This window comes from Passer domesticus, chromosome 8 (genome assembly GCF_036417665.1).
Source record: "Passer domesticus isolate bPasDom1 chromosome 8, bPasDom1.hap1, whole genome shotgun sequence".
NCBI classification, from domain to species: domain Eukaryota; kingdom Metazoa; phylum Chordata; class Aves; order Passeriformes; family Passeridae; genus Passer; species Passer domesticus.
Genome location: NC_087481.1, coordinates 26,361,729 through 26,375,193, shown reverse-complemented (window position 1 = coordinate 26,375,193; position 13,465 = coordinate 26,361,729). Strand labels below are relative to the sequence as shown.

Genomic DNA, 13,465 nt, shown 5'->3' with positions numbered 1-13,465 from the left:
GGGAACTCCATCCCAGCCTGACACAGTACAGATGTTTTCAGGCTGTTGCCTGGGATTTAATCTCCATCTCACATGTGGCATCTTTGTATAACAAGAAGCATCATCATTCCTAAACCACAACTACGGGAAATCCATTTTAGACTTTGATCTTTCCTTGCAATTACTTAATTATGTCTCTTGCAATAAATAAATAAAACCACCATTGAAATGGGAAGCTGGAAACTTTCTTCAGCAATACCAATTAAACCACTTTATCAATGGAAATCACCTCCAAACATCCACAGTCACTTGACTCTGCCTAAACAATATTTAACCAGCCTCCACAAACAAATTCTGGGGAACTGCACTTTCTAAACTGTGCTGTCACCTAATGATTTATATGTTCTGTATCCCAGGGTGTTTACACTTGCCACCCCACCCTGCAGCCAGCTCAAATAGGGCTGTCTCCAGAGGGGTGCAGAGCAGTGCTCCGTGCACCAGCCAGGGTGAGAACCCCTCCTCTGGCACTGCCTCATCTCCATCTCCTCCAGGCTGGGCATCTCTTCCCTGCACTGCCCATCCTCTCCAGGGGCTGACACGTCCCTGCCTCCTCCTGCAGGAGCTGTGCCACCTCTCAGCAGGGCTGGCTGCCTTCCCTTCTGGACAGGTGAGTGTGGGAAAGCATGGCTGGAGCCTGGGCAGGTGAGTGTGGGGAAAGCATGGCTGGAGCCTGGGCAGGTGAGTGTGGGGAAAGCATTCTAAATGTGCCTGTCAATGGCACTTACCACTCATGGCACTTCCAGCCCATGCTTGCCTCAGATCACGGGACCAAAATCTCATTTTCTGGGTCGGTTCTAGAGGCTGCTCCAGCCCAGTTTTTCTTGTGGTGTCCAGTGTTATGGTTGTTGGAGGGAGCAATCCTGGCCAGACCTTTCAGTACCTGTCTGTGATGCCTCCTGCCCAAAATTGTGTGCAAAACCTGCTGTTCCCATCGGCCTCCCCCACCTCCTGTGGCAGCTGCAGTCTCCAGCACATTGAGTGAGGGGTTTTTAAAGCTGTGTTAAACCCAGTATCACTAAGGGATGTCCAGATCTGCTGGAAGATACGTCTCTCCCCATTCTGCATAGAGATTTGCATTTCAAAATGTCCTTCTCTGAATTAAATGTAATCAATTCTTGTCCTTTACACCGTGATCAAGGAGAAGGGCGAGAAGTTAGAGATTTTCTTCTCGTGATTTTACTTCTATTTAGGGAGGGAAGGCAGTGCTGGAATTTATTCATCCTCCCTCTCCCTCCTGGGGAGGTTTGGGCAGTGATGTCAACAGGTGGTGCAAACAGCAGGGTGATGGGACAGAGCTGTCCCTTTCCTGGGAGAAAGACTGGAGCAGTGGCACTGCATGGTCACTGACAGGACAAGCAACACTCTACATCCTCTGTGTGCTGGAATGGCTCCATGGAGGTCTGAGCAACCTCAGGGGGTTGGAATGAGAGGGGCTTTAACCCAACCCGAACCATTCTGTGATTCTGTGATTTTAACCTCTTGCAGCTCCCAGTGGTTTGTACAGCACCACAAGCATTGTTTCCTCACCTCCTACAGGAATTCCTGAAAGTCTGCCCCACCTCCCTGGAAATATCCCTGCTGAGATGTGTTCCCTGAGCCACCCCGTGTGCATTAACACTTTTAAGTGGTCATGCAGGCCACCAGACTGAGGCTGAGTCCTGCCTGGGGTGGTCCCCTGCCCTCAGCTCTCCTTGCCCTGCTCTCCCTGCCCTGCTCTCCCTGGCACTGACTCTGTGGGTGTGTTGTTCCAGGCACAGCGAGGATGTGGCTGGCTCTAGCTCTGGGGTCCGTGTTCCTCGGGATGGCGTCTGGGGAATGCTTCTTGAATTCCCCATCTCCCAAGAACCCAGAAGCAGGGATGAACATTGTAAGTATGATGGCATTGGAGAGGAGGTGGGAAGTGCCCAGGAAACAGCCACCACTAAATAATTACAATGAAATATCACATTCAGGGATTTCCTTGCAGTAGCCTTGAAAATATTATTATTTATGGGAATAAATCACACAGGGCTCCATTTTCTTAATGCTGGAAAAGACACCCTTCTTTATTCATAAACTCCTTTTTATACAGTTTTACAGACCTCGTAATTGACTCTAATTGGTCAGTAGCTTTTTTCCAATTACTTTTATTGGTTATTAACAAATTGTTGTTTTGTATTGATTGGTCACTTAAACTCTCAGTGTGTACATGCAGGGAAATTGTTTGTGAGAGATAGTTTTCATTTTTTCATCTTGGTGCAAAACCAGTTTATACAGGTGCAAGTTATTTTTTACCCATGAATAGCTTGTTATGTTAACTAATTGCTCACCCCAGGATTGCTTTCACGTGGGAACTTGTAAAATGCTGGCTTTGACCAGGCCAGCCACTGATTCCAGGAGAGCAGGCTTGATTTTATGGAGCCTTTCTCCATGATTTTTCTACCTTACTGCAACAATTTGCTTTCTTCTTGTTGCAGAGTGAAATGATCTCCTTCTGGGGGTACCCCAGCGAGGAGTATGACGTGGTGACAGAAGATGGCTACATCCTTCAGCTGAACAGGATTCCTCATGGGAGGGGAAATGCTGGGTGCCAAGGTAAAACTGATGCCATACACACCTTGAGCCACTCACTGGGATACCAGGGCTGGTGCAAGAGGGTTCTCAGGGTTCCCTGTGGCTTGGCATCTGTAGCACGAGTTTTGGTGGATCAGAATTTGTCAGGAAGGCTGATCTCTTAGCAGGGATGTTTCCTCACCCTTCAAGGACCCCTGAGCACTGAATGTCAGGCTGCAGTCCCTGCTGGCACACCTTGGGCTCTCTCCAGAGCCTGGCTCCCAAAAAGTGCTCCTGCAGCCATTTGATGGATTAGCAGACTGGTTTGGTACTCCCTGAGGAGCCTCCAGGGGATCCTCTTGTCCTCTGAGGAGGGTTAGATCCATGAAAATTGCATTTTTCCTGTCACATCCCCAGGCTCCCCTGCATTTGCCTACAGAGCTCCCTGGGCAGCCCAAGTTCTGCCAACACCTCCAGAGATTTTGGGGATAAAGTCCAAGACAATGGTGCATTTTTAAATGAAATCTAGAGTAACACCAACACAAACCTCCCCAGATTTTGGCTGCCATGGGGATAACACTTCATAAACAGTCTCAAAAGGCAACAAAACCATTAAAAATAAGGAGAGCCATCATGCTGCCTGTCTTGCAGGTGTGAGACCCGTGGCACTTCTGCAGCATGGTCTCCTTGGAGAAGGCAGCAGCTGGCTCACCAACTTGCCCAACAGCAGCCTGGGCTTCATCCTGGCAGATGCAGGCTACGATGTCTGGATAGGAAACAGCAGAGGGAACACCTGGTCCAGGAGACACCAGGTCCTGATTACCACACAGGATGAATTCTGGGCGTTCAGGTAAATGGGTCTGAGGGTCCCAGAAACAGCTGGATTCTGTCAGGGTCACGCTGCCCTAGCTGGGGGATGAGTGAAGCAGGCTGGACTGAAGCTCATCCAAGTTATTTTGAGTGAACACCCCACGTGAAAACTCAGTAGGATGAAGGAGTTTGTGCGCTGGCCCTGCCCTCCCTGCTGGTTTTGTGGTTTGCTGGTGGTGGCTGTGCACGTGCAGATGCTGCCCCTCTCAGCAGGACATCTCCTCTTCCTTCTGTAGCTTCGATGAGATGGCTAAATACGATCTGCCAGCCATGATCAACTTTATTGAGCAGAAAACAGGACAGAAACAGCTCTATTATATTGGCCATTCCCAAGGCACCACCATAGGTGAGTGGGTCCTTCTGACGACAGCACAAGAAGTCTCCATCTCCTCTCAGATTTGTAAAATTGCTCACTGAAATTAAACTATGTACATGAGTGTCTTGAAAGACTAACCCTTTTTTTCCTACTTTTTTTCACCCCCCAGGTTTTATAGCCTTTTCCACTATGCCCCAGCTGGCTCGGAAAATCAAGGTGTTCTTTGCTCTTTCACCTGTGACCACCGTGATATTTTCTCAGAGCCCGTTTAGAAAACTCTCATTCTTTTCCGACTCTGGGCTTAAGGTTGGTCTGCACTATGTTCTGCACAGCCAAAATGTTTTTCATAGGGATTGTGAAATTATCTGTGGAGTATTTCAAGTCATTTACAGAGAGGGGAGCTCTGCACTCTGTTTTATAATGAAGGAAAACACATCTCACTGCAGAACCTTTCAGTCTTGTCCTGAATTCACTCCCCAAAATGAATTTTTGTGGTGAATAAAACTGATGCAGAGGCTGTGAATTGAGCCCTAGAATTTAACACAAGAGCATTAATGAAATGTAAGAGGTCATGCCCATAAGAAACAAGGAGCAGAAGCATTTAACGGGGTGCAAGGGAGGCTTCAATATGGGCAACCTTAACATGGGGATAAAATAGAAGTTGTAAAGTGCTGATGCTTTGGGGAAAAGCATGACCAGACTTTGTATTTGATGAGCACATTTGGGATTTTACAGGAGCTGTTTGGCACCAGGGAGTTCCTGCCACACACTGCCCTGGGGGAGCTGGTCCTCTCCAGGTTCTGTGTCTGCTCCAAGATCTGCAAGCACATCCTGGCTACAGTTTTCGGGTTTAACTGGAAGAACACAAACATGGTACGTGGGAATCAATCTGCAGAGGGTCCTTCTGAAGGCCAAAGCCTTGGCAAAGCCCTGTTTGGCAGAGCCAAGGGAATGCTGTGAAATGTGCTCGTGTCCTTGCAGAGCCGATTCGATGTGTACATGGGACACACCCCAGCAGGCTCCTCCGTCCAGAACATCATCCACTGGCTGCAGGTAAACCTTCCCAGCTTCCCTCCCGTGCTCAGCAGAGTGTGCCTGCTCCCTCGTGGGCAGCCTGCCGTGCTGCTTGCTGCAAGACACACCTTTGCCAGGTGCTTGTTGGTTTTGTTTCCACCCTGCTGTAAAGCACTCAGCAGATTTCGGAGCCCCCGGAGGAGTGGATCTGTCAGGTGGAGCTGAGGGCCCTGCGTCCACAGCAGGCACATTGCAGGGCTCTCATTTCAAACCAGCTCCAGCCCTGCAGCCCCAGTGCCATCAGTGGTCAGGCTGTGGCAGAGGTGCATCAGGACAGCAGCCAATTAAGCTTATTACTGATAAAGTTCATTATTTCTCCTTCTTCCCCTCGTGGGCATGAGAACAGTCACCACCAGAGCCCTTTGACACTGCAAAGTGTGTTCTGCTGTACTCTTTTTCTCTTCCCCAAGCTAAAAATTTGCACTTTTTTTGGTACATTGCAGGCTCAGCCCTTCTCTGAGTTGTGTGCCACACGCTGTATTCAGGGCACAGCTTCTTCCCTGTGTGGAATTCCTGCTCAGGGACCCCAAAAGAACTCTGTGGGGTTTGTAGCAAGAACACACACTCCATTTTCCAAAGTGCTGCTGCCCAGTGGAGGGATCAAGCCACCTTGACCTTGCATTGCTGCCAGTCCTGTTCCAGTCAGACAAGAGATGTTCAGAGGCTCCTTCCATCTTTGTGCCATTTCAGGCCAATTCTCCAGCCCTCAAGGAATACTTAGAGTTCTAAACCCATTTCCCAGAGCATTTTAATTTCTTCCCATCCTGATGTTGTCCACAAACATTAGAAGCATAACCTCTGCCCATTTGTCCAAAATCATGACAATAATTACTTGTGCTGGGCCTAGGGCCAGACCTGTGAGACACACTTGAAAAATCCTGGTTCAGAGGTGAAAACTAACCTTTGAGGGTTGACTGCACCCCCAGAGAGCTGTGATTTCACTCAGATTTTACTGTGATTTTACTGCATGTCTGAATTTGCTGCAGGGAGTCCATGGTGGGGCACTGAGAGCTTTTGATGGTGGGCACATGTACAACAGCCTTCACTACAGGCAGGTGAGCTGCTTCCAGTGGCCTTCCCTTTCCCTGCTCTCTTCCCAAGCATTCCTGCTGTGTCTTCCCTTAATGCATTCCTCCCTTCACAAACTGGAAGTTAGGATCTCTGCCTGCAACAACAGCATTTTCCATTCTCAACTTTATTTTGCAAATAGCTTTTAGATGGAATAAAACACTTTAAATTAGATGCTTTCCACTTTCCATAGAAAAAGGGGAAATGGTCTCAAGTTACACCGGGGTGAATATTAGGAAAAATTGCTTCTCTGAAATAGTGGTTAAGCCTTGGAACAGAAAAAAAAAGCTTATTTCTTCCTTAAACGAACAAAAAAATTGTTCAGAAAGCAGCATGCTCCTCAACTGGATTAATTACACTGCAGGTAATGAGAGTTGTTGTTGACAAATCACCTCGTGGCAAGTCCTCGGGGTGTGGAGGTGAAACAAACCCTCCAGAAACATTTTAATTTCAAAAACTTGCTTCCAAACCCCTCCCTGCTGTCACTGAAGGAAGTGCTGGTAAAGTGTCACCACAAACCCAGCAGGGCTGGCTGGGAGGGACCTGTGGAGGTCAGGATGATCCAACAGCACAGCATCAGGGCAGCCAATGTTCTGCCTCCTTATCCAAACCATCTGTACAATCAGAACTGGAATTTCTAGCTGGGCAGAACAAATTCTCTGATTAATTTTAATTAATTAACTAAATTAGTTAATTATTAATTAAATTAATTCTCTAAATCATAGCATGTAAGGCTATGATTTAGAGAATTAATTCCTTTCCTTTCCAGAAGAAAGGAGTTCCAGATTTCATTTCCCCCATTCCCAAAGACTAGCAACAGTGCACAGTTTGTTGCAGTCCAGCAATCTCTTCTTTGTGAAACCCCTTTTCCATCACCTCCTTTGTGAAGCCCCTTTTCCATCTCCTCCTTGTGACACCACTTTTCCATCTGCTCTTTGTGAATCCACATTTCCATGTCTTCTTTGTGAAGCCCCTTTTCCCTCTTCTCTTTGTGAAGCCCCTTTTCTCTCTCCTCCTTGTGAAGAGCCTTTTCCATCTCCTCTTTGTGAAACCACATTTCCATGTCTTCCTTGTGAAACCCCTTTTCTATCTCCTCTTTGTGAAGCCCCTTCTCCTCCTTGTGAAGCCCCTTTTCCATTTCCACTTTTTGAATCCCCTTTTCCCTCTCCTCCTTGTGAAGCCCCTTTTCCATTTCCACTTTTGAAGCCCCTTTTCCATCTGCTCCTTGTGAAGCTCCTTTTTCCTCTCCTCCTTCTGAAGACCCTTTTCCATCTCCACTTTGTGAAGCCACTTTTCCCTCTCCTCCTGGTGACACCACTTTTGCCTTTCCTCTTGGTGAAGCCCCTTTTCCATCTCCTCCTGGTGACACCAGTTTTCCCTCTTCTCATTGTGAATCCACATTTCCATGTCTTCTTTGTGAAGCCCCTTTTCCCTCTCCTCCTTGTGAAGACCCTTTTCCATCTCCACTTTTTGAAGCCCCTTTTCCCTCTTCTCTTTGTGAATCCACATTTCCATGTCTTCTTTGTGAAGCCCCTTTTCCATTTCCACTTCACGAAGCCCCTTTTCCCTCTCCTCCTTGTGAAGCCCCTTTTCCATTTCCACTTTTGAATCCCCTTTTCCATCTGCTCCTTGTGAAGCTCCTTTTTCCTCTCCTCCTTGTGAAGCCCCTTTTCCACATCTTCTCTTTGTGAAGCCCCTTTTCCATCCATCTCCTCCTTGTGAAGCCCCTTTTCCATCTCCTCCTTGTGGCACCACTTTTTCCACCTCCACTTCATGAAGCCCCTTTTCCACCTCCACTTTGTGAATCCCCTTTTCCCTCTCCTCAGACCGGGGCTCCGTTCTACGATGTGCAGACCATGGAGGTGCCCACGGCCATCTGGAATGCAGGCCAGGACTGCCTGGCCGACCCCCGGGACACCGCCCTCCTCCTGCCCCAAGTCAAGAACCTGGTGCACCACAAGCTGATCCCCCACTGGAACCACATGGATTTTGTGCTGGGCCTCGATGCCACCGAGGTTTTGTACCGGGAAATCCTTGACATCATGAAGAAGTATCCCTAAAGATGCTTGTTCTACTTGATATGATTTTTTTTTTAGTACTGTCTCTAGAGGATTTTGAAATTTCTTTCTGTTTGGACCACATGAGTATTGTTGATTAAAATGTTCTGCTTTTAACTGGAGCACAGGGTAGGGAGAGGAGCCTTCATGCTGTTCCTGGCTGGCACTGCATTGCCTTCCTTTCCCTTCCTCTTTCCCTTCCTCTTTCCCTTCCTCTTTCCCTTCCTCTTTCCCTTCCTCTTTCCCTTCCTCTTTCCCTTCCTCTTTCCCTTCCTCTTTCCCTTCCTCTTTCCCTTCCTTTCCCTTCCTTTCCCTTCCTTTTTTTTTTTGTTTTGTTTGTTTCTTTGGGGTTTTTTTGTTTTGGTTTCTTTTTGTTTATTTTTGGGGTTTTTGGGGGTTTTGTTTTGAGGGGTTTGTTTTTGGGGGATTTTTTGTGCCTTCATCAGTGACACAAAGCTCATTGTTGCTGTCTCGGGTCTGCCACTGCTACACCTAAACCATCAAGGTGGATCAGAAAGAGATCCAGCAGATCTGTGGTGAAAAACACCAGAATTAGGATCCCAGAATGGTTTGGGTGGGAAGGACCTTAAAGCCCATCCACCTTCCACTGTCCCAGGCTGCTCCAAGCCCTGTCCAGCCTGGCCTTGGGCACTGCCAGGGATCCAGGGGCAGCCACAGCTGCTCTGGGCACCCTGTGCCAGGCCCTGCCCACCCTGCCAGAGAGCAATTCCTTCCCAAAATCCCATCCCTGCCCTCTGGCAGTGGAAGCCATTCCCTGTGTCCTGTCCCTCCATCCCATGTAAATAGTTTCTCTCCATCTTTCTCCCTTCAGGTTCTGGAAGGACATCTCCCTAGGGAAAAAAACAGTCCTAGTGGTTTTGAATTCAATAAAAACTGTAATTAATCCCATTTTTAATGTGGCTGGGTCTGGGCATTTTTTTTTCCTTTCAGTGACTGAGAGGTGAGAAATGAATAAATCCTAAAGAGAAATTACAAGTCAGGCAGCCCAGTGTGTGAGAATGTGTAAAATCCAAATAAAAAGGGGCTTAGGGCATTCACAAAGTGCTTATCTTAAGGTTTATCTGAGAGGTTTGGGGAATCAGGCTGAGCAGTGATCTCAGAGATGCCGTGATTTGTTGATGGTTCTTTTCTTTAGCCTGAAGGAAGGGCTGTTATTTTACAGCAATAAAAAATTTGGCTGTTTCTGTCAGCTAAAATCCTGAGACCCAGAAAATCTTGATAAAGAAGAATGAGCTTCTTTCAGGGAGGGAGAATCCAGCTGTGAGGCAAAGCAATATTTTGTGGAGAAATTACTCAAAATCATGCACTGGAGTACGATCAGATTTTCAGTCTGTCAGGCTTCCTTTAAAATTCCCTGGAAGATCTGCATCACCCTGAAGAGCAGAGTAGATCAGTCAGAGGCTTGGGGGAGGCCAGGAAATAAATTTGGGGGAGAGCAGCCATTCCAAGTGTTGCTGTGGGTTTATATATTTTAATATTACATTACAATATTATATTATATTATATTATATTATATTATATTATATTATATTATATTATATTATATTATACTATACTATATTATATATCATATAATATTATATATCATATAATATGATATATCATATATTACATTATATTTAAATTATATATATTATGATCATATAATATATACTGTATATATTATATAATATATATATTATATATTATATATTGTATTTTATATAATATATACTATTATAATATGTATAGTATATAAAATATAATATATAATTCTATATTATCTATAATTATATTTTATCTTTTATAAAATACATAAAATATAATTTATATGTATTAATATGTAATATATTGTATATATAATATTATATATAGTATATTATATATTGTATATGCTATATTAATAGATAATATAATATAATATAATATAATATAATATAATATAATATAATATAATATAATATAATATAATATAATATAATATAATATAATATAAATTTCTGTTGTTGGTATATTACTATATATCAGAATTCCTGGCTCTCATTTGCTTGGCAGAAGTGCAGGACAGAGCTTCCTCCCTGCTGCTGGCTGTCCTTGTGCTGGCCTTGCTGACCCCTGCAGTGGCCTTTGGGGGAACCTTCCCTGGGTGTCTGAGCCACGACGTGTTTGCTCCCCTGCTGCTTCCCTCACCGCCCTGTCCTCAGCCTTTCTCCTCTGAAGGGCAAAGCCAGCCAGCAAAATGAAAATCTAATGGCATTTATTTATGAAAAGAAGCTTGCATTCATTACAGTTTCCTGTCACAAAGCCACGTTGGTTTCTGTAAATAATTCATTATTTAGTTCTTTTTTTCACCCATTTTTTTCCCTAAGTATGTAGCTTCTGCCTCATTCCAAGAAGCTTTCTGTAAAATTGTCTTTTTAGGTAATGCTCTTCACCTAATCTGTTTATTCAGTTTCTTCAAGACCATCCATTTCCAGTAAATACTCTTCTCTCTGCTAAGAAAATTGCTTGTAAATTTTATCGGGTGATCAGATTATTGGATTTGGATATTGTTTGCTTTTCTGTCTTTAAGAGATTCTCTAAGCATCTTTCTGTAGTACAAATTCTTGCTTAAGTTAATCCTGTTTAAACACATCTCCTTTTTTTTTTTTTCTTAAAGTCTCTTGCCAGTTCTGCAGAAACAATCTGCCCAAAGCCAAAAAACAAATTTTAAAATTCGGCTTCACTTGGTATTTTGCCATGGGGAAAAAGGGCATAGCCTTGACTGCTTTGTCTCTTTTTCCTGTGCCTAAATATTTTCTTTCCCTTTCAAAACCCTGAAACAAAGCTGTGACCCAAATCCTGGCTGAAATGAAAATAAATCAGCTGCCAGCAGCGGGAGACATTTGCAGATGAGACTCGTGGCACATGGCAGGGCCCAGAAGGTGTAGAAATAAATGAGTGAAGAACCCCCAGATCGTCCCCTGGGGTCAGGAGGGTACAGAGGGGACACCCCAGGGTGACACAGCAATCCCCAATGGGCACCCAAGCAGCTGGGAAGCACCAAAAATCCCAAATTCCCAGTCAGGGTTTTCCCATGTGCTGTTTTCCATCAGTGCCTGGCAGCCCAATGGTCCCATCCCAGCTGGAGGGGGCCCTCACCTGTCCCCACCACTGCTCCTGTGACAGGTCCCGTGCCACTGCCACCACGGGCTGCCACCCTGCCCAGTCTGGCCTGTTGTCCCTTGCTGGGAGCACTGGGAAGGCACCAGGAACCTCAGGGGACAATGGCACTGAGGCCGTCACCACCCTGCAGAGGGAGAGGACATTCCATGCCCCCTGTCATTCCACGAGGACGTTCTGTGTCCCCTGTTATCCCGTGTCCCCTGTCATCCCATGCCCCCTGTCATTCCATGAGGACATTCTGTGCCCCCTGTCATTCCATGTCCCCTGTCTTCCCATGTCCCCTGTCATTCCACGAGGACATTCTGTGCCCCCTGTCATCCCATGCCCCCTGTCATTCCATGTCCCCTGTCATTCCATGAGGACATTCCGTGTCCCCTGTCATCCCATGTCCCCTGTCATTCCATGCCCCCCGTTATCCCATGTCCCCTGTCATTCCATGAGGACATCACATGCCCCCTGTCACTCCATGCCCCCTGTCATTCCCAGTGGGACAGGGTCATTGGAGCTGTGCCATGCCAGACCCCCCAGCCTGCTGAGTCAGCACGTTTGTCCCTTGGCTGGCAGGCAAACACGTCCCCAGATTAAAGGCTAAATAAACAAACAAACAAACAAACAGCCTTTTGCCCCCGGGCTCCTGGGAGAGCGGGCCAGGTTTGGTGTGGCAGCAGTGACAGCCAGACCTGCTGGCCCTCGGCTGCTGAGCTTCTCTGATTCCGTGAGCAGGTTGACTTTTGTGTGAAAGCGTTGGGAAGCAACATAAAACAGAGGCCAGGACTCCAGGTCCTCACAGTTTTGGGGGTGGAACAGGAGCCCGGCTTTCTTTTCCATGGAAAAGGTGCTTGAAGGTGTTGTTGAAGGCGCAGCCTCAAACACGGGCGTGACCTGCCCTCACCAGTCCCAGCATCGTGTTGCAAATCGCTGGCAACAGCCCCGTGTGCCAACTCCTTACTTCTGGCAACCTGTAATTAACCAATCTATTGACAGATTGACTTCAATCCTTTTCCTTTCCCTCTCCAGATGCAGGTGAGGGGTTGGAATATCTTTGAGGAGCCCTGGGTGGGCTCAGTGCTGTGCAGAGACCCCAGTGTGGCTGGTGCTGGTGCTGGTGGCACCACCAGATGCCTTCCTCAGGAGGATCGATGCCCTGAGCCCAGCTTTGCAGCCCCACAAGCTGCTCAGCTGACGTCAGTTTGGGTTAGAGAGCAATGCTTTATCCTTTAAACATATTTATCTCTCTATTAAAAGGCGGGGGATGCAGAGGTTGCAAATTAATCCCACTGAGGTTTAATCCTCCCAGACCGTCAGCATTTTTATTTTCTTTGGATTGGAGGTCCTAAAACCTTCTGCTGTGGGTGTCTTCTGCCACGTGCGGGGACTTGCAGGCAGAATCCTGCACAGCTCCACAAACAGCTGCTGGCCAGCACATGTAACAGACATTTATTCTGTTTATTGCATGTTATTTATGGCAGAGGTTTGTCTGTCATAAAGAATATGCAATAAACAGAATAAGTGAATCCCATGTGATAAATAGATGGGGCTGCTAGGGCTGAGCACCTCACCTGATGGGTGGCTCTGGTGTCTGGGCAGTCATCAGGGAGGTGGGGAGATGCTGGTGTCTGTTCCTTGGAAAACCTTGAGTTGCTGTTTCTCATCATCCACCCGGTCAGGTTTTCACACCGAGGTTTTTCTCCAGAGTCCTGGAGCTGCTGACCAGGTAGAAATAGCTCAGTCCTGGTCACTGGGCCACACCAAGGCTGCCCTGTGGATGCAGATGAGTTTTCTGGTGCCAGCCTCTGGCAATACTCTGCCATTCCCATCCCTGGCAAGGTGAAAGGCACCTGCAGAGGACTCACCCATCCTGGTGCTGGCTGCTCTGCTCCTACAAGCTGGCAGAGGAATGGCTTTGGGGATTGCAGGGTTTTTTTTCTCTGAGGAGTCCTGCTGATAAGGTGGAACCCAGAAAGTGAGATGCTCAGCTTTGCCAGATGTCCCCAGAACCTGAAACTAAGTCATGGCACTACCAGTTCCTGCCCTGTTTAATGCAGCACAAATGTAAGGAAAAAAATATTGTAACTTGGATTCCAGAGAGTCAGTAAGGAGTTAACCTCTTCAGGATAAACAGAGTGCCTGAAATTTACTCCTCTAGTCATAACTTTCCTTTTCATTTCAACAGCAAGGAGCTAAACAGGATGAGCAAGAAAAGCTTGGCAAGAAACCATGTGGTTGGAGAGGGATAATTGGGTGGATTTGTGAGGTGAGAAAGGGCTCAGCCTCTCCTGGCATATTTCATCACCAGCAAATCACCAGGTTTGAACTCCACTCTCTGCAGTGGGGAGGATCTGGT

The 13,465-nt window shown here is 46.6% G+C and overlaps 1 protein-coding gene across 1 annotated transcript; it reads left to right on the top strand.

Moving 5' to 3' along the window:
* The first annotated feature begins 2,373 nt into the window (after positions 1 to 2,373).
* LOC135306019 (lipase member K-like) lies at positions 2,374 to 8,095 on the top strand. Its single transcript, XM_064429585.1, has 8 exons — positions 2,374 to 2,613; positions 3,223 to 3,421; positions 3,678 to 3,787; positions 3,927 to 4,063; positions 4,493 to 4,630; positions 4,739 to 4,810; positions 5,818 to 6,033; positions 7,726 to 8,095. The coding sequence occupies exons 1-8, from the start codon at positions 2,502 to 2,504 to the stop codon at positions 7,957 to 7,959; spliced, it is 1,218 nt and encodes a 405-aa protein (XP_064285655.1). The 5' UTR covers positions 2,374 to 2,501; the 3' UTR covers positions 7,960 to 8,095.
* The last annotated feature ends 5,370 nt before the right edge of the window (positions 8,096 to 13,465 follow it).

Excerpts from the sequence above, each read along its gene's own strand:
- LOC135306019 (XM_064429585.1), top strand. The coding sequence starts at position 2,502 with ATGATCTCCTTCTGGGGGTACCCCAGCGAGGAGTATGACGTGGTGACA. Across the intron at positions 2,614-3,222 it reads GGGAAATGCTGGGTGCCAAG|GTGTGAGACCCGTGGCACTT; the intron begins GTAAAACTGATG and ends CCTGTCTTGCAG. Across the intron at positions 3,422-3,677 it reads GATGAATTCTGGGCGTTCAG|CTTCGATGAGATGGCTAAAT; the intron begins GTAAATGGGTCT and ends TTCCTTCTGTAG.